The sequence below is a fragment of the Ipomoea nil genome, unplaced genomic scaffold (genome assembly GCF_001879475.1).
Source record: "Ipomoea nil cultivar Tokyo-kokei standard unplaced genomic scaffold, Asagao_1.1 scaffold1407, whole genome shotgun sequence".
Lineage (NCBI taxonomy): Eukaryota > Viridiplantae > Streptophyta > Magnoliopsida > Solanales > Convolvulaceae > Ipomoea > Ipomoea nil.
In genome coordinates, this window is record NW_017617835.1 from 5808315 (window position 1) to 5826298 (window position 17984).

At 39.6% G+C, this 17984-nt stretch overlaps 3 protein-coding genes across 7 annotated transcripts; all 3 read left to right on the top strand.

Moving 5' to 3' along the window:
- Positions 1-909: 909 nt before the first annotated feature.
- Positions 910-5061, top strand: LOC109186091 (hexose carrier protein HEX6-like). 3 transcript variants are annotated; one of them, XM_019335993.1, is made up of 4 exons: positions 2687-2763; positions 3298-3620; positions 3799-4871; positions 4906-5061. In XM_019335993.1, the coding sequence occupies exons 2-4, from the start codon at positions 3312-3314 to the stop codon at positions 4961-4963; spliced, it is 1440 nt and encodes a 479-aa protein (XP_019191538.1). In that variant the 5' UTR covers positions 2687-2763; positions 3298-3311; the 3' UTR covers positions 4964-5061. The 3 variants fall into 3 exon arrangements, with proteins under 3 accessions (XP_019191536.1, XP_019191538.1, XP_019191537.1); XM_019335992.1 differs by lacking the exon at positions 2687-2763 and adding an exon at positions 2776-3175; XM_019335991.1 differs by lacking the exons at positions 3799-4871; positions 4906-5061 and adding an exon at positions 910-1225 and having other exon boundaries at positions 1400-2763; positions 3298-3412.
- A 2059-nt stretch (positions 5062-7120) lies between these two features.
- LOC109186648 (probable isoaspartyl peptidase/L-asparaginase 3) lies at positions 7121-9568 on the top strand. The gene is made up of 7 exons (XM_019336727.1): positions 7121-7293; positions 7825-7996; positions 8182-8246; positions 8350-8730; positions 8818-8876; positions 8954-9058; positions 9195-9568. Exons 1-7 carry the CDS (start codon positions 7228-7230, stop codon positions 9430-9432), a joined length of 1086 nt encoding a protein of 361 aa, XP_019192272.1. The 5' UTR covers positions 7121-7227; the 3' UTR covers positions 9433-9568.
- A 3416-nt stretch (positions 9569-12984) lies between these two features.
- Positions 12985-17649, top strand: LOC109186647 (U-box domain-containing protein 35-like). 3 transcript variants are annotated; one of them, XM_019336726.1, is made up of 10 exons: positions 12988-13279; positions 13806-14023; positions 14150-14271; positions 14338-14653; positions 14939-15255; positions 15324-15425; positions 15507-15935; positions 16164-16913; positions 17154-17325; positions 17509-17649. In XM_019336726.1, exons 2-10 carry the CDS (start codon positions 13846-13848, stop codon positions 17514-17516), a joined length of 2394 nt encoding a protein of 797 aa, XP_019192271.1. In that variant the 5' UTR covers positions 12988-13279; positions 13806-13845; the 3' UTR covers positions 17517-17649. The 3 variants fall into 3 exon arrangements, with proteins under 3 accessions (XP_019192270.1, XP_019192271.1, XP_019192269.1); XM_019336725.1 differs by having other exon boundaries at positions 12985-13064; positions 17154-17586; XM_019336724.1 differs by having other exon boundaries at positions 17154-17586.
- The last annotated feature ends 335 nt before the right edge of the window (positions 17650-17984 follow it).

Here is a 17984-nt window from a genome sequence, read left to right on the forward strand (position 1 = left end):
TTCAGGGGGAAAAAGTGCCATTTTCCCAATTATATCATTCTACAATTTTTGAAAATGCCTATATATTTAGTATAATATATTTATATTTATTTAGTTTTAAATATTTTAATATTATACAAAGTTAACAAATACGGAGTAATAAATATGAAATGTAATGAAATTCATATAGTAGTATCATAGTATGGCCTATTGGCCTTAATTGCTGGATAAATCAATTCATGATAAAATCTTTTAGACTCTAATACAAAACATTTTATTAAATAACAATATAATTTTATAATTTTTCACTTTATTATCTATATAATTTTATAATTTTTCATCATTTTTAATATTGTATTTAGTACTGGATTGCTTAGTGTTTACAAGTTACACTATCTCTCTCTTTTTTAACTGTCCATACAGTTTCAGTTTTGATTTTGATTCAGTTTCTATAATGCACGTGATTCGAACCAAACCGTGGTCATCCCTATTCCTATTTCCTAGTACCCATACATCAAGTACCATGACTGCAATGCATGTAACATGTTAAACAATTGAAAATCAATACTTAAGGCACCATTCGTTATAAGCTTTGACTAGTCTGTTATAGTGTGTTTTTCCTTGCTGTAAGCAATGATTTTTCTCCTAGAAATTTCTTCTGATTGGCTCCTTTAAAAGAAGAGAATTTGTTTGGTAGTGGTTAACTTCATAACTATCAAGTGGAATTGATCATAGAAATTTCTTGAGTCACGATGGAAACCACAATCACTGCCCCAGAATGTGCACTAAGTAAATCTCGTCTTGTGATCTTAATAAAAAAAAAGGATCACATGAGATAAACCATCCTAAGTTGTAATAGCTGACTGGCTCAAACGAAGTAGGTCAATAGGTCGCTCTGGCTGAGGGTTGAACTTGTAACATTTGGTCCAATTTGTTAGCAACATTTGACTATACTGATGTTGATCCATGCAGCCATTTTGGACTGCTAAGACTAGTTGGTAAATGGTAACACTTCTCTTATTAGCTTTCTACTACCCACAATATAAAAATCCTTGCTGCTTATTCAAGTCCTCTCCTTTAAAATCCACTGAAAAAATACAAGAACAGAAGACAACTATGGCAGTGGGAATGTCCATAACAAATGAACCTGGGAACTATAATGGCAGGATGACATCATTCGTCGTGCTGTCTTGTATGATGGCTGCCATGGGAGGTCTTATCTTTGGCTATGATATTGGGATTTCAGGTTTAGTTTGCTTGCTGCACTTACTTTTGACTCTTATTTATTTATTTATTTATTCTTCCACAGTTCTTAGATAGATAAGCAGCAGTATCAACCTCAGAAGTTGAGTGTGTGTTCTTTTTCCTTAAAAAAGATTCGATCTTTATGAGATTAAATCCTAAATTCTGTTGTCTGCAGGAGGTGTGACCTCAATGGAACCATTCCTGAAAAGGTTCTTCCATGATGTCTACACTAAGATGAAGGAAGACAGTGCAGAAGTTAGCAACTACTGCAAATTTGACAGTCAGCTGTTAACATTGTTCACATCTTCATTGTATGTGTCTGGTCTGTTTGCTTCCTTGTTGGCTTCATCTGTGACCCGTGCTTGTGGGCGAACGCCCTCAATTCTTATAGGAGGAGTGGCCTTCCTAGCTGGAGCAGCCCTTGGTGGGGCAGCCATTAATGTTTACATGCTGATTTTGGGCAGAGTTTTGCTTGGCATTGGGATTGGCTTTGCGAATCAGGCAGTGCCATTGTATCTGTCAGAAATGGCGCCCGCTAAGTACAGAGGAGGAATCAACATTAACTTTCAAATGTGTGTAGGCAGTGGGGTGCTAATTGCGAACCTGATAAACTATGGGACTGAGAAGATCAGAGATGGATGGGGGTGGAGAATCTCTCTGGGATTGGCTGCTGTTCCAGCAGCAATGCTAACGCTGGGCGGGATTTTTCTGCCCGAAACAGCCAACAGTCTGATTCAGCGTCGCAATGATCACGACAGAGCGAAGAGGAGGCTGCAGAGAGTTCGCGGGACTGATGATGTGCAGGCAGAGCTGGATGATCTCGTTGCTGCTAGTGAGGCTTCAAGAACTATCAAACGCCCTTTCAAGAACATCTTGCAGAGAAGGTACAGGCCTCAGTTGGTGATGTCGATCGCTATCCCATTCTTCCAGCAGGTCACGGGAATCAACGTGATAGCTTCCTATGCCCCAGTCCTTTTCAGGACAATCGGCTTAGGTGAAAGCGCCTCGCTCATGTCAGCTGTTGTAACCGGGGCAGTAGGCCTATTTACAACTTTTGTTTCAATGCTGATTGTCGATAAACTAGGTAGACGACGGGTGTTAATCATAGGAGGAATACTAATGTTTGTCACCCAAATGGCAGTAGGAGGAGTGATGGCTGCTAAGTTGGGGAACCATGGAGGACTAACCAAAGGTTGGGCGGTTGTGGTTTTACTGCTAATATGCATTTATGATGCCGGTTTTGGCTTTTCGTGGGGGCCTTTGGGGTGGCTGATTCCAAGTGAAATCTTTCCACTCGAAATCAGATCAGCAGGACAAAGCATCACAGTAGCAGTGAACTTTTTCTTCACCTTTTTGGTTGGCCAAACCTTTTTGGCAATGCTTTGCCACTTCAAGTATGGGATTTTCTTCTTCTATGGAGGGTGGGTTTCTGTTATGACGACCTTCGTGTACTTCTTGTTGCCCGAGACCAAAAATATGCCAATCGAGAAAATGGATATAGTTTGGAGAGAGCACTGGTTTTGGAAGAAATTTGCAGAAGTACTATGATGAGGAATATAATATATGATAATCTATTCCAATCCATTGGATTAATAAAGACATGTTTGCATATGGTACTGTTATTGTCTCTTTGTTTCTGTTTGATTTCAATGCCAAAGACCAACATTAACTACTAAAAAAAATCCTCAGCCATTCGATTCTCTGAATTTATAAAGTTTCCGTCTTTTTCACAGTATTGAACAAAAGATAAATAGTGTCTTAGGGGGAAAGGCATTGTTTTTATAGGCAACCGCCGTTTCTTCTTTAGCTTAGGGAGCTTTTATGGATTTTGGATTGGCAAAAGTAGGCCAAGGCAGTGAGTATAATGGCAGGGTTACATGTGTTTTGGTGTTATCTTGTATGGTGGCCGCTTCGGGAGGGCTTCTCTTTGGCTTTGATCTTGGAATCTCAGGTTTCTTTCTTTCTTTCACTTCTTCCTGTACATCTGATCTGATGTTTCCAAGAAATTTGTAAAGATATTAGTTTTTACCTGTTGTTTTGGGCTAAATGAAGTCATGTTTGATGTATATATAGGTGGAGTCTCATCTATGGAGCCATTTCTGAGGAAATTCTTCCCAAAAGTGTATAGAAAGATGAAGGAAGACACCAGCACAAGCAACTACTGCATATTTGACAGCCAACTGCTTACTGCTTTCACTTCCTCACTCTATATTGCAGGCCTAATTGCCACTTTCTTGGCCTCACCAATCACGAGGAACTTTGGGCACAGACTCTCGATCCTCGTTGGCGGAGCTGCATATCTCGGTGGAGCGGCGCTTGGTGGCGCAGCCTACAATGTCTACATGCTGATCTTTGGTCGCGTTTTGCTTGGAGTTGGCATTGGTTTTACAAACCAGGTAGTGCCTATTCTTGATCAGATTTCTGATGTTTTTATAAACTAAGATTGGGCTAGAGTCACTCAATTAGGCTATAATGCACCTGGTCCAAACCAAACTAAAAAGATTGAATCTAACCAATTAGCTAGTCTAACTCATGGCCTTATAAACCCATATATTCCACTATGGGTTCTTGCAGGCAATTCCACTATACCTCTCAGAAATGGCACCAGCTAGGTATAGAGGAGGATTCAACCTTGCCTTCCAATTCTGTGTTGCTCTGGGCATTCTGTTTGCCAACTTGATCAACTATGGCACTGCAAGAATAAAAGGAGGGTGGGGGTGGAGAGTGTCCTTAGCCATGGCAGCCGCCCCGGGATCCGTTATACTTTTGGGGGCAATCTTCCTTGCAGAGACACCAGGCTTTGTAATCCACCAAGAAAATGATCAAGAAAAGGCAGAAAGACTGCTGCAGAGGCTGCGGGGCGTGGCTGATGTCAAAGCGGAACTATCTGATCTCATCAGAGCAAGTGAGACTGCCAGAACAATGAAACACCCATTCTCAGACATCCTAGGAAGACAATATAGGCCTCAGCTAGTAATGTCGGTCGCGATTCCCGTGTTCCAACAAGTGACAGGCATAAATGTGGTCACTTTCTATGCACCTTTGTTGTTCAGAACAATTGGCTTAGGCGAAACCGCATCACTTCTGTCAGCTGTGGTGGTTGGGGTTGTGGGGGCTGTTACAATCTTGGTCTCATCTTTTGTTGTTGACAGGCTTGGGAGGAGAACATTGTTTAACATAGGAGGGGGTCTAATGTTTGTGACTCACATGTTGGTTGGGTCAATCATGGCAGCAAAACTAGGGGACCATGGTGGGTTGACCAAGTTGTTTGGAGTGACAATTTTGATAGCCATTTGTGTTTATATTGTGGGGTTTAGTCTATCTTGGGGTCCACTAGGATACCTTGTTCCAAGTGAAATCTACCCTTTGGAGATCAGATCAGCAGCACAAAGTATCACAGTGGGGGTTGGTTTTCTGTTCATCTTTCTTGTAGCTCAAAGTTTCTTAGCCATGTTGTGTCACCTCAGATCTGGGATTTTCTTCTTTTATGGAGGTTGGGTTGCTGTAATGACTGCTTTTGTGTACTTCCTATTGCCAGAGACAAAGAATATTCCCTTGGAGAAAATGGATAAGATTTGGATGGAGCATAGGTTTTGGAATAGAGTCCTTCAAGGTTCTAACAAGAAGACGACTGCTCCGTCTAATAATTGAAAAGCTGCACTTAAAACTTTCTTCTAATACTAAGTTGGAGGTTGAATCCTACGACGAATATTTTGAGGTTAGGTGCATTACCGGCTGAACCTAAATCCATGTACCATTACTTTATTATGTTTGTATGAAAATTACAATTGTAGTGTCTAAAGTATGACATCAATGTCATGTTAATTGATTTTGATATGGTGATGTTACAAGTTACAACAACAAACACTCTATATACTTATTCCTTGAGTTAATAGGATTAGTTGGGGACATGCACTATGATTAAAACTATGATTCTTAAGGGAATCTAACTTGGGTGGTTTAAGGGATACTAAATACTCGCGGAGTTAAGATTAATGTTAAAGTAGATGACGGTAAAGCTAGGGTCTCCTCATGGTTGCAAGTATGAAATGAGTAGATGAATAAATATTTGAGTGCAACATATTTGGTCAGATAATTAGTTTGATAACCACAAAGTTTTAAGTTCAACTCATTTCCTTACTTAGGATGAGAAAGATAACTCAAAATAGGCTGAAATCTGGAGTCTTGACATCTAAAAGCGGGGTTCACTGATCCGAACTCCCTTCATAGCTTTGCTTCTTTCTTGTCTGTATTGAATCCATCATTGCTTTCTTGACCTCGATTATCCTAGTATAGGAGATTGACGCTTTCTTTGAGTGAATCACTTATTGATCTTTTTTTCCTTGAGCTAGTAAGTTATGAACACCTAAGTTAATTTACATTATGATTCTTTACAGACTAAGATCATAACGAGCTTAATTTAAATTGTGGACTTTCAAGTAAATGAAAATTTAAGTATACAAGACTAATTGGGCTGTGGTCTAGGCTGGAAATTCACTTTATTGGGCCTTGATCTCCAGATTGGACATCTTCAATAGTGAGAATTTTGGTGTAGTTTTTGTACAATAGTTATGCTGTGCAACCGAATGTACCATGCGCATGGTGCATACGTTGCAAAACGACGTCGTTTTGACTAAAAACGCGCGTCCACTTAAAAAAAAAAAAATTCAGGTTCGATTCTCGGCAATAGCATTATTGTGGATATATAGTTATGAATTTGTGGATATATAGTTATAAATTTGTGGATATATAGTTATGAATTTATAGATATTTAGTTCATTCATTGTGGATATTTAGTTCATTCATTGTAGATATTTACTTCATTCATTCACTGTGGATATATAGTTATGAATTTATGGATATATAGTTATGAATTTCTGGATATATAGTTATGAATTTATGGATATTTAGTTCATTCATTGTGGATATTTAGTTCATTCATTGTGGATTTTTACTTCATTCATTCATTCATTCATTGTGAATTTTTACTTCATTCATTCACTGTGGATATATAGTTATGAATTTGTGGATATATAGTTATGAATTTCTGGATATATAAAAATGTTATTGCCGGGAATCGAATCTGATTTCTTCTTTAAGTGGGACGCGCGTTTTTTAACCAAAACGGCGCCGTTTTGCAACCGTATGCACCTTGCAAGGTGCATTCGGTTGCACAGCATAATTTGCGGTTTTTGTAGGTGTCGTTAAGAAAGAGAAAATGAGAGAAAAAAAAAAAACAAACAAAAACAAAATGTTAGCAAAATAAAAAAGAAAAAAAATTGAACCACTGCATGTCGGGCGCGAATGTGCAACCCACTTTCTCTTTTCTGCTTGCTTCTTTTCTTTGTGGGGTCCACACAAAGGGACAAAGAGCCCCAACTCCTGCAACACATTCTCCCATCTGCAAATTATACTGTGCACAAGGGCGCACAATGTGTGTCCTGGCCCAAAACGACATTGTTTTGTATTTTTTCGCGTTTTGCTGTTAACTTCTTAAAAAAAAAATTCATGTTTCGAATGTACAGAATTGTATAATAGAAAATACAGAATTTTATACCTGAAAACACAAAATTTTATACCTAAAAATACATAATTTTATAACTGAAAATTCTCATGATTCGAATGTACAGAATTATATACCTGAAAACACCAAATTTTATAAATTGCTATGTTTCGAATGTACAGAATTATATACCTGAAAACACCAAATTTTATAACTGAAAATTGCTATGTTTCGAATGTACAAAATTATATAATAGAATGTACAAAATTTTATACTTGAAAGTATAAAATTTATCAAAACGACGTCGTTTTGGAAGACGTGAGGCGCACATTGCTATATGCACCCTGGTATAATGATTGCTCTCCTCTCTCCTCCATGTCACACTTTTACTCTCAAAACCTGTGCACAACCTCGTTATTGGGGTTGCTCTAGTAATCTCCGGTCGGGTAGTCTGAAACTCCGGAAAGTTCACTCACTGACACTGACTGATTTCAACGATAATGGTGACCGTCGGCAAACATCTTCCGATCACTCGTCTTCTCCTCTTCACACTCCTCTGCATCTTGGTAATACATATCTCTCTGCTTACATACTATGTATGCACAATTCTGACCTCTCTATATGCATATAGTTACAGTAATGCAATTCATCAATTTCCTGATGATTTATAGTGATGGAAATGTTTTGCAATTAATTTTCGTTGTTGGGTTTTCCCCAAACCTGGTTCTTGAGAAGTAGGGATGAAAAAGATTGAATCTTTAGGTCTCTCTGGTGTCTGCTTGTCTGAAAAATCAATTTGGAGCTGGGACCAAAAATGGTAAAAGAAAAAACCTTGTGAAATTTCTGCCCGTTTGGTTGAATAAAAGGGGAATTTGGTCACCACAAGAATGGATATAAGTACGTTGATTGTATCTCTAGGTGTTTTATCACCACAAGAATTAATAAAAGAACAGCTAGGCAGATTGCGAACCACATAAATCTTGTCTTCTTTATTTTCTGCCATAGTTATATCGTTTCTTGTTCTCATTAATCTCAACGATGTTCCATGTTCTATGTTCTTTTTTAGAATACTATTAACATTATGGGTGTGGAAATAGGCAGGTGGAAGTGAGTTGGAGAAGTCAGAACAGTACCCTTTAGTTATAAGCACCTGGCCATTCCTGGAAGCTGTTAGAGCTGCCTGGAGGGCTGCCGATAGTGGTTCATCAGCTATAGATGCAGTGGTGGAAGGTTGTTCAACTTGCGAGGAATTGCGGTGTGATGGTACAGGTATTACTGGACCCATAATTGCCATTTCTATGTTGTTCCTTCTTGCTGTACTAGCATATTTCTTAAACGAAAATGGTTTATTTACATCAAATTCTCATTTCTAATAGAATACGACCTTTCTAATTTCCCCGTGTGAAGGCTTTCCCAGCATTTTTGGTTGTGTAATTCTTCATTTCTATGCTCAGTTGGGCCTGGTGGAAGTCCAGACGAGAATGGAGAAACCACGATTGATGCTATGGTCATGAACGGGGTAAAAACTGTTCGACTATTTAATTTCCTGCATTTTTCGTCCTTGCTGATAAAAGCGAAAACCGGAATTACAATCTATTTTGCATATGCTAAGACATACATAGGTAACGATGGAAGTTGGAGCTGTTGCGGGTATGAGGTATGTGAAAGATGGCATAAAAGCTGCGAGGCTGGTGATGGAGTATAGTACACACACGATGCTCGTTGGGGAGAAAGCTTCGGTTTTTGCCATTTCAATGGGGCTTCCAGGTCCAACGAACCTAAGCTCGACAGAATCGATAGAAAAATGGACCAAATGGAAAGAAAACAATTGCCAGCCTAATTTTAGGAAAAATGTCATTCCTACAGACAACTGTGGTCCTTATCGTCCAAAGGGCTATACCTACCAGGACGAGACAAAATGTTCGGTTGGACCTAATGGATCGGGATCGTTTCATATAGGTCCTAACAACCATGACACGATATCTATGGCTGTTGTTGATAAAGTAAGTTTGAGCTCCACCGTAGTTTAGTTTTTCAATTCCTCCACAAGTATACTCAACACGAAATACGAAATATTTTTGTCTCTTTAGAAAGGACAAATTGCAGCTGGCACCTCTACCAATGGGGCAACATTTAAGATTCCTGGGAGGTAATGATGTTTACGAGGTTTTCTTAATGACCCGTAAATGTTTGAAGGAATCTATCTGAGAATTTGTGCAATTGCAGGGTTGGCGATGGACCTATCCCTGGGTCTTCCGCATATGCCATTTCTGAAGTCGGAGCTTGTGGTGCAACCGGGGATGGTGACATCATGATGCGCTTCCTTCCATGGTATTATAGTGTTTTCGTTGTTAATGACACAATGCATAACTTCTTCACATATTCATTATGTTACTGTTATGAAAGATTGAATCCAACCAATTAGCTAGTCTAACCTATGTCCTTATAAACTCGTTTGTTCTCACAGCTATCAAGTGGTTGAGAGCATGAGGCTAGGCCTGGAACCGAGAGCTGCTGCTCAGGATGCAATTTCGCGAATAGCAAGGAAATACCCGGACTTCACTGGGGCCATTTTCGCTGTCAACAAGAGCGGCCATCATGCGGGCGCGTGCTATGGATGGACATTTCAGTACTCGGTTATGAAACCTGGGATGAACGACGTCGAGGTTTTCACTGTTCTCCCGGAAACCAGGTCTGTTCGATGAAGATCGATGCTTCATGTATCCTTAACATGGTGTATATGTCTGTGAAGTCTACTGCAAATCAAAGTATAGAACAAATGTGATGAACATTTTCTTGTCACCTCCCAACTTAATCATTAAGTGACGGTATTGATTGATATTTGTGTCTTTTCCATTGAAATTACTTAATTTAATTAGATATAGTTAAACTTGGAAGAAATTTAATAGTGACTCCTTTTGGTCCCCCCAAAAGTCGTGGAAAAAGATGAGTTCATATGTGGGACAAATGATGTTTCATCCTTTTCTCTGGGCGTCAACGTCTTCGCCAGGGAAACGCGGCTTTGCTGTGTCCGATACCCAAAGAAAAGTCTCATGAACTTACACATTAACTCCTTCGAAAGTATGGTTGTCAGCATTCATTCTTCAACTTCTACCTAAAAAAAAAGGGAATAATAGCTAATCGGTTAACTAGACGGCTTAGTCAGTGTCTGGAAGCCTAACCGGCGCCTAGGAGGCTTAGACGATACTTAGGCGGCCTAATCGGCTGGCTGGCTCTAGGCAGCCTAGTGGGTGCCTGCTAGGAGGCTTAGACGGGTTGGTTCGCCTCTAGGCGGCCTAGTGGGTGCCTAGAACTCTAGAAGGCCTAGACGATGCTTAGGCGGCCTAGTGGGTGCCTAGAAGGCCTAGACGATGCTTAGGCGGTCTAGTTGGTTGCCTAGCCGGTCAACCACCTAAACCACTGATTATGATGATAGTTAGGCGGTCAGTTATCGACATGGTTGCAATAGGCGCTAGGCGCTAGTCAGGAGGTAGAGTAGCGCCTAGACGGCCTAGGCGGGGGGGGGGCCTAAGCGGGCTAGGTGGTCACCTAGGCGGCTAACTAAAAAAAAGAGAAACAATGCACGTGTATAGGTGCATATATGTCATATTATACATACATACACACACACACACACACACACACACACACACACACACACACACACATATATATATATATATATATATATATATATATATATATATATATATATATATATATATATATATATATATATCATATAAATAAAAAAAAATTAGCAAGGTCGAGTCGGCCGGGTTAACTCGGCTAACTCGACAGAAATTGACGAGTTAACTCGGTGTAACCGGCCGAGTTAGGCGCTAGGCGGGCGCTTAGGCGGCCGGTTTCCTAGGCGGGCGCCTAGAGGGAAAATCGCCACGGCCAAGGGGCGCCTAGCGCCTAGGTAGGATTTTTACAACCCTGGTTATCGCTTAGTGCCTAAGCTTCGATTAATCGATGCTTAGGTGGGATTTTTATAGCAGTGACTAAAAGACGATCAAATACCTATACCGGTACCCATGGTTTTGCCAAACAAAAAATTAGATAACACACGAAATTAAAGAGTAATATTGACTTAGACTCTTGAGTCTTGAACATGAAATTGTAGGCCAGGGTGAGACTTGTTGTTTGACTAGATGAAGGATTAAGGGTATATAGGTTCATATCACACAAGAAAACAAACAAAAGATTATTGTTACAATATTGATGGTTAATTTATTGGTTTAAATTAAACTAAGCTTTGCGTAGCAAATCCGGCAATATGCATGCACTGTACGTACTTCCCCACATCATCATCATGCATGATGCATGTGTGTGTCTATATATATGATCAACAGATATATCATTCATCAATTATCTCATCATTTCAATGGATATCAACAATCTAACTATCACGATCCTAACTAGTTATCTCTTTGATGAGTTAGTTTAAGGACCAATAAATGAGGATCTCATCTCTGATCTCAATATTCTCTTTAATCTTTCTAATGACAACTTAGGAATCACTATTTAACTCCACTACATACATACACTTGTTTATAGGGATGGTAATGTGCCCCGTTCCCGACGGGGATCCCCGATCCCCGCCCCGACAAAGATGGGGATGGGGAAAATTTTCGAGAAACGGGGACGGGGACGGGGAATACGTGTGATTCCCCGCCGGGGACGGGGATACCCCTCCCCGCCCCGCCCCGTCCCCGAATAATTATATATATATATATATATATATATATATATATATATATATATATATATATATATATATATATGTACTGTACAGTGCTGTAATGAACTATATATATGTAGTATATGTACCATTAATGCTGTAATGAGCTATATATATAATTAATGTTGCCATTATAGTATATAGTATATATAAGTGACAGTAATGCTATATATATATATATATATATATATATATATATATATATATATATATTTATTGTAGACTTGGTACTTTAATTTTTAAAATTAGAACTTAAATTATTATTATTATTTTTTAAATTACAATTGTTTAACATTTTGACTAATAGTAGACGGGGAATGGGGAATCCCCGTCCCCGCCTATTCCCCGTGTGGACGGGGATGGGGAATATTTTCAATTCCCCGCCGGGGACGGGGACGGGGACGGGGATGGGGACAGGGTCGCGGGGACGGGGACGGGGAGTATACTCCCCGCCCCCGCCCCGCCCCATTGCCATCCCTACTTGTTTAGACCAATCCACACGACCAAATTCTTTCTTGTAACCAATGCAACCACTTTGAAAATGTGAAAAATTACTCGTCACTATTACTAATCACCTATCAATTGTAGCCGGAAACACTAACTACCGGTCAAAAGTAGCCAGAAACACTGCCCACTAACAAAAGTTGTTGAAAAGTAAACTCATTCATGTATAATAGTCCGTAAATCACACCATACAAATAAACTACACTAGAAAAATTTTGTACAATAAGCTTAACTGACTCAATTAAAAAAGTATTGATCGACAAGAATCAAACCCGTAATCTTCAATGCATCAAATGAAGAAATCTTTTTATTCTTATTTATTCATTAATTAATTAATCAACTAGTCCAACTTGCAATTGTATACTAGTCAAAGTCAACAGAGTCAGCCATTTACTCATGAAGTTTGTGTCTGGTGAAGAAATTAAATATCACCTACTAAATGTACCAGCTGTTTTTTTTTTCTTTTTATTTTACTTTATAATATCAATAATAGCATGTACACATGTAGCGATGACTGATTTTTCCGTAAATCAAAGATAATATGATGTACATTTATATTTATTTATTTATTTCGTATTGTACAGAGTAAATCAATACGGGACTTTAGGTTTCATCATGATGATTGGGTAAATCATTACAGTTTGTCCTCAATCTCTTGGGGCTTTTCAAGATTAACGGTCTTCCACAACAAACTGACAGTTAGACTTACAATGTTTTATGTCAACTGTAAAACATTAAAAAAAAAAAAATCATTTTTATACTAAGATAAGAATAAAATTCCGTATAAACCAAATGAAAGAAAAGACATGCTGAATTGCTGACACAGAAAAGACATGCTGAATTACTAAGATAACAAAAGAAGATACCAAACAAACAATTACTTTATTTTTTTTAAATACATATTTTAAAGCAAATTGGTTATTTCATAATAATTTAATATATGATCAGCTGAATTGATTAAATCAAATGAAAATATAAAACCCCGGAATATTCTGAAGTAGTTAATCGTCTTACGCCACGGTTTTTGCCTTCCAGACCAATCAGAATTCAGAGAGCTGAAAGAGTGAAGCCTTTGGGGGAGTTAAGATAGGGGGTGTGTCTCACATTTACTCCTTTTCTGGGAAGCTACCCAACCTTAAATATACTCATAGAGTCATAGTACTGTGTGAATTCATGTTCTTTTGCCATTGAATTGTTTTTTAGAGAGAGAAAATGTTGTGTTCTTCATTTCTTGCTTGAATGCCTCTGGTAGAACCCAGGCAATTCCTTGGTTCTTGACATTTTTCATCCATAAAAACCTGGTAAGAGCTTCTGGTTTTATTTATCCTTTTCTGGGTGTTTGTAATTTCATGATTTTCTTGGACATTTTAAGGTTTAAGGAAAGGTTAGAGCTTAAAGATTTGATTTTTTTTCCTTTTTGGGTTGTTGCAGTAGTGGGGGTGTTTGAATTTTGATGTAATGTGCCTTTTTCACCTTATATTTTATTCTTGTTTCTTAATACTAAATTGGGGTAGCAGGTTTTAGGAAAAAGGATGTCTTTGTTTTGGTTCTGTGAATTTACTTGGTTGTTCACTTGTTTGCATCTATATCTGACTTTTAGCATGGCTTCACTTCAGAATTACAAAAAGGTTTGATCTTTTCATGCTTTTTTGTCAACTAGGCAAGTTCTTGGTAATCATAGTAAAGAACATTCTTAACCATTCTAGGACAGCATATTCTTAACCATTCTAGGACTGCATAGGCTTTGTATGTTGTGTTTGGTTTATAAGATCTATTCCTTAGATTCTCCATCCAATGTTAGTTTTCTGTCATTTTTCTTTTCTGCAGAGGATAAAGTTTTGCAGAGAAGAAGTTTTTGCAGTCTGAGATGGATGGTCTAAACGCGATGCCCCCTTCGCCCTCTTTGGTTGTTGCAGTAGCTATCAATGGGAAATCGAAAAGCAAATATGCAGTGAACTGGGCACTGGACAAATTTGTTCCAGAAGGGAAGATTCTCTTCAAGCTCTTACACGTTCGACCTGTGATTTCTGCAGTTCCAACTCCCAGTAAGTAGTAGCATAGCAATCTGTAATCATAAGTTCATAACCATAAAAAGACTGCAAACTTGATCAAGAAACATGGTTTTATGTAATGTTGGGAGAATTAATGTTGTAATCTGTCTTTACATTCAGTGGGGAATTCGATTCCTATTTCACAAGTACGCGATGATGTTGCAGCTGCTTTCATAAAAGAAATCGAATGGCAAACTTCTCAAAAGCTTCTTCCATACAAGGCATTGTGTACTAGGAGAAAGGTATGAGCTTTGCTTTGGAACTGGAGAGATTCCTTGTAGATACTAAAGTACAGATTCCTGTGGCAGGTTGAGGTTGAAGTTCAACAGATCGAATCAGACAACATCGTAAATGCAATAGCAAACGAGGTTGTGAACTGCAACATTGACAAGCTCGTGATAGGTGCATCCTCTCGTCGCATGTTCTCGAGGCGACAGACCTTATCTGCACGAATCTCAGAAGGCATCCCGAGCTTCTGCACGGTGTATGCCATTTCTAAAGGGAAACTGTCTTCTATACGCCCGTCTAGCTCGGATAGGACTGGCAGCGTCGCAACAGTTGAAGATAGCGAAACGAGCTGCTCAACTAGTATTTCCTCGGGCCGTGGTTCCAGATCGCTAACTGGTATGAGTTCCTTGTTTTTACTGTAAGGTAGCTCTTCAAAATAAGCTCTTATTTTAAGCTACTAGCTTATTTTAGGAACAGTACCAAACAGAGCATATAGCTTATTAGTATCTTAAAATAAGCTATAAGCACTGCCAAACGGAGCCTGTAGAGATATGATTCTTTCTTTTCTCTGCAATTTAGTACTATGTTGTTGCTGTCATATGATGTTTTACCAAACACTATGCTCATTTTTTCACTTGTCATCATTCTTGATTTGTTCGTTTGCATCTTCTTCTTCTTTAGAGCGGTCAGACTCAACTGCTTCGTACTCACAGTTCTGCTCTCCTTCGCTCCCACTGCAACGGTTTCAAGCTCTTTCAAATATTAATCAGACGCTTCTGCATAAAAGATCAGGTTCGGTTGAAACAATCGCCTCTGTAGCCTCCACCACAGAATTTTATGTGGAACCTGAAAAACGAAAGAACAATGGAAGTCCAGAAGATATTATCAATGTAACGAAGCACGAGTCTACCCCGAGCATGGTGACAGACGATTCGTCATGGACGAATGACCAAGCTTCCACTTCAGATGTGCCTCGGGATTTTTCATCTGGAGAGCAGGTAAATGGTAATCTACTTCTGCTTCCCGGGCAGTGAAGATTGTGCGATTTTAACACGTTTATATGCAGGTGAACATAAATTTCGAGCTAGAAAAGTTAAGAATTGAGCTCAGACATGTTCGAGGAATGTATGCAATGGCACAAACCGAAGCAGTTGATGCTTCGAGGAAGGTATTTTTAGAAGCATTCTGATTAACTACTGATTCTCGTTCGTTTTTCTGCTAGTATGCTCATATTTTGAACTTTAATCAGATAAGTGATCTTCGAAAACAGCAATTAGAGGAAGAGATTAGGCTCAAGAAGATCCTCTCTAACGAGGAGGAAGCAAGAGCCATGGCAGAAAAAGAGAGAGAGAAATACGAGGCTGCAAGGACAGAAGCTGATTATGTGAAGAACTGTGCTGAAAGAGAGGCTTCTGTGAGAAAAGAAGCGGAGATGAATGCGCTTCGAGAAGCCAAAGAAAAAGAGAAGCTCGAGAACGCGTTTATGGGGAGAGTGCATCATTACCAGGAATTTACGTGGGAAGAAATCGTGTCTGCAACATCTTCTTTCTCCGAGGATCTTAAAATCGGGATGGGAGCATATGGAACAGTTTATAAATGCAATCTTCATCACACGACTGTTGCAGTGAAAGTTCTCCGCTCCATGGAAGCCCAGAGAACCAAGCAATTTCAGCAGGAGGTAAGGCAACTTTATGAATGAGAATCTAAATTCATCAAATTGAAGCATGTGATAGTTGGATTGCACATTATGGTTATATGCTCATGAAGCGGAGATTCAAACCATGACCTTTGTCATGGCTATACCAAATTGAAGCATGTGCTCCATCTCAACTAAAAGTCTAAGCTGATAGTTGAATTGCACATTATGGTTATATGGTTAAACTGCACTTTTTTTTTCGGTTTTCAGATTGAAGTATTGAGCAGAATTCGCCATCCACACTTGCTAATTCTTCTCGGTGCATGCCCCGATCATGGTTGCCTAGTCTACGAGTTCATGGAGAACGGGAGCTTGGACGACAGATTGTTCAGGAAAAACGGCACTCCTCCCATTCCATGGTTTGACAGATATCGAATAGCCTGGGAAGTGGCATCTGCCCTCGTCTTTCTCCACAACTCAAAACCCGAAACGATTGTCCATCGTGATCTCAAACCGGGGAACATATTGCTTGACCGTAACCTTGTAAGCAAAATCGGCGATGTTGGGCTGTCAACTGTGATTCATTCGGGCTCTTCAATGTCCACATTACACAAGGAAACGGGCCCCGTTGGAACGGTCTGCTATATAGATCCCGAGTATACAAGGACTGGCTTGATCTCTCCAAAGTCCGATGTTTATGCACTCGGAATGGTTATTCTGCAGCTGTTGACAGCAAAACAGGCCATCGGACTAACACACATTGTCGAAACTGCTATTGACATTGATACCCTCGAGGAGATACTTGACACCGAGGCTGGTAAATGGCCACGAGAAGAGACAAAGGAATTGGCAGTACTAGCTCTAAGATGCACAGAGCTTAAGCGAAAGGATAGACCCGACCTGAAGGATCATATACTCCCGGTTCTCGAGAAGCTGAAAGATGTAGCAAATCAAGCTAAAGAAATGGCATCAATCGCCCCGCCCCCTCCACCTAACTACTTCATGTGCCCCATTCTCAAGGTACACTTCCCTTTCTGTCAGGTGTAACACTCGGTATTTCCTGGCAGTGTTGCAAAAATCGCGCCTAGGTGTTAGGCGGTCGGCCTCCAGGCGCCCTAGGCGGTCTCCAGGCGCCGAGTGTTTTTTTCAACATTGTTTCCTTGATACGCTAGATAGGATGCTCACCTTGATACAACACTTAATATTCTCTTTAGATCAATCGTTTCTTGATGAATGACAGATGTTGCCTTCTTATTGCAGGATGTAATGGAGGATCCTTGTGTTGCAGCCGATGGGTATACCTATGACCGGAAGGCGATAGAAAGTTGGCTAAACGAGAACGAGAATTCACCAATGACAAACCTACCATTACCTCACAAGAACCTTCTACCAAACTACACGATTCTTTCTGCAATTACAGTGTGGAAGTCTGGTAAGCAATAACTCAGATCTCTCAGATTGTCTATATAGGTGTCTCTTCTAGTTCTAGATAGTGACTTTTAGGGACTGCTGTGCCTTGCAGACATTTGTTTTTGCCATTAGATTTTCAGATCCATCAATGTCAAATGCTGATGAACTGTAAAGTTGACAGATTGTATTCCTCATTTTTGTATAGGGCATTAAAGTTTCTTTCTTGCATCAACACAACTCACTCTCCAATCTATTAGATGCTGGGCATCTAGATTTTCTTCTCCATTTAGCTATCTTTAATCAACAATCACCACTTACCCAGATCTTCTGGTTTCCTGGTTCTTAAGAAAAGTCCCATCTTTTTCTGTGGGGCAAAGACATTTTTTTGGGTGACGAGAGAAACCCGGAACCACTACCCAATGGTGTGCACCGGGTAAACCCCGCCTTGTAACCCTAACCAGCAAAGAACAACAAGAAGGTAAACCAACATAAGTTGCCCATAGCTGATCAGCTCAAACCAAGAATGCCAGTAGGGCGGTAGACCACTCCCGTTGGGAGTCGAATTTGTACCTTATGATTACCAAGTCAACAGTCTGATCAATTTGGCTAGGGTTACCCCAAAAGGCGTTTTATTATAAGGAATCACAAAAGCTGGGAATGCCAATGCAAAGTGGGCAAGAA

Coding starts and splice junctions, on each gene's coding strand:
- LOC109186647 (XM_019336725.1), top strand. CDS start 13,846: ATGGATGGTCTAAACGCGATGCCCCCTTCGCCCTCTTTGGTTGTTGCA. Junction 14,024..14,149: donor TTCTGCAGTTCCAACTCCCA/GTAAGTAGTAGC, acceptor CTTTACATTCAG/TGGGGAATTCGATTCCTATT. Junction 15,936..16,163: donor CCAAGCAATTTCAGCAGGAG/GTAAGGCAACTT, acceptor TTCGGTTTTCAG/ATTGAAGTATTGAGCAGAAT.
- LOC109186648 (XM_019336727.1), top strand. CDS start 7,228: ATGGTGACCGTCGGCAAACATCTTCCGATCACTCGTCTTCTCCTCTTC. Junction 7,294..7,824: donor TCACACTCCTCTGCATCTTG/GTAATACATATC, acceptor GTGTGGAAATAG/GCAGGTGGAAGTGAGTTGGA. Junction 8,877..8,953: donor ACATTTAAGATTCCTGGGAG/GTAATGATGTTT, acceptor GTGCAATTGCAG/GGTTGGCGATGGACCTATCC.
- LOC109186091 (XM_019335991.1), top strand. CDS start 982: ATGGTAACACTTCTCTTATTAGCTTTCTACTACCCACAATATAAAAAT. Junction 1,226..1,399: donor CTATGATATTGGGATTTCAG/GTTTAGTTTGCT, acceptor TGTTGTCTGCAG/GAGGTGTGACCTCAATGGAA. Junction 2,764..3,297: donor TTTGGAAGAAATTTGCAGAA/GTACTATGATGA, acceptor ATGTATATATAG/GTGGAGTCTCATCTATGGAG.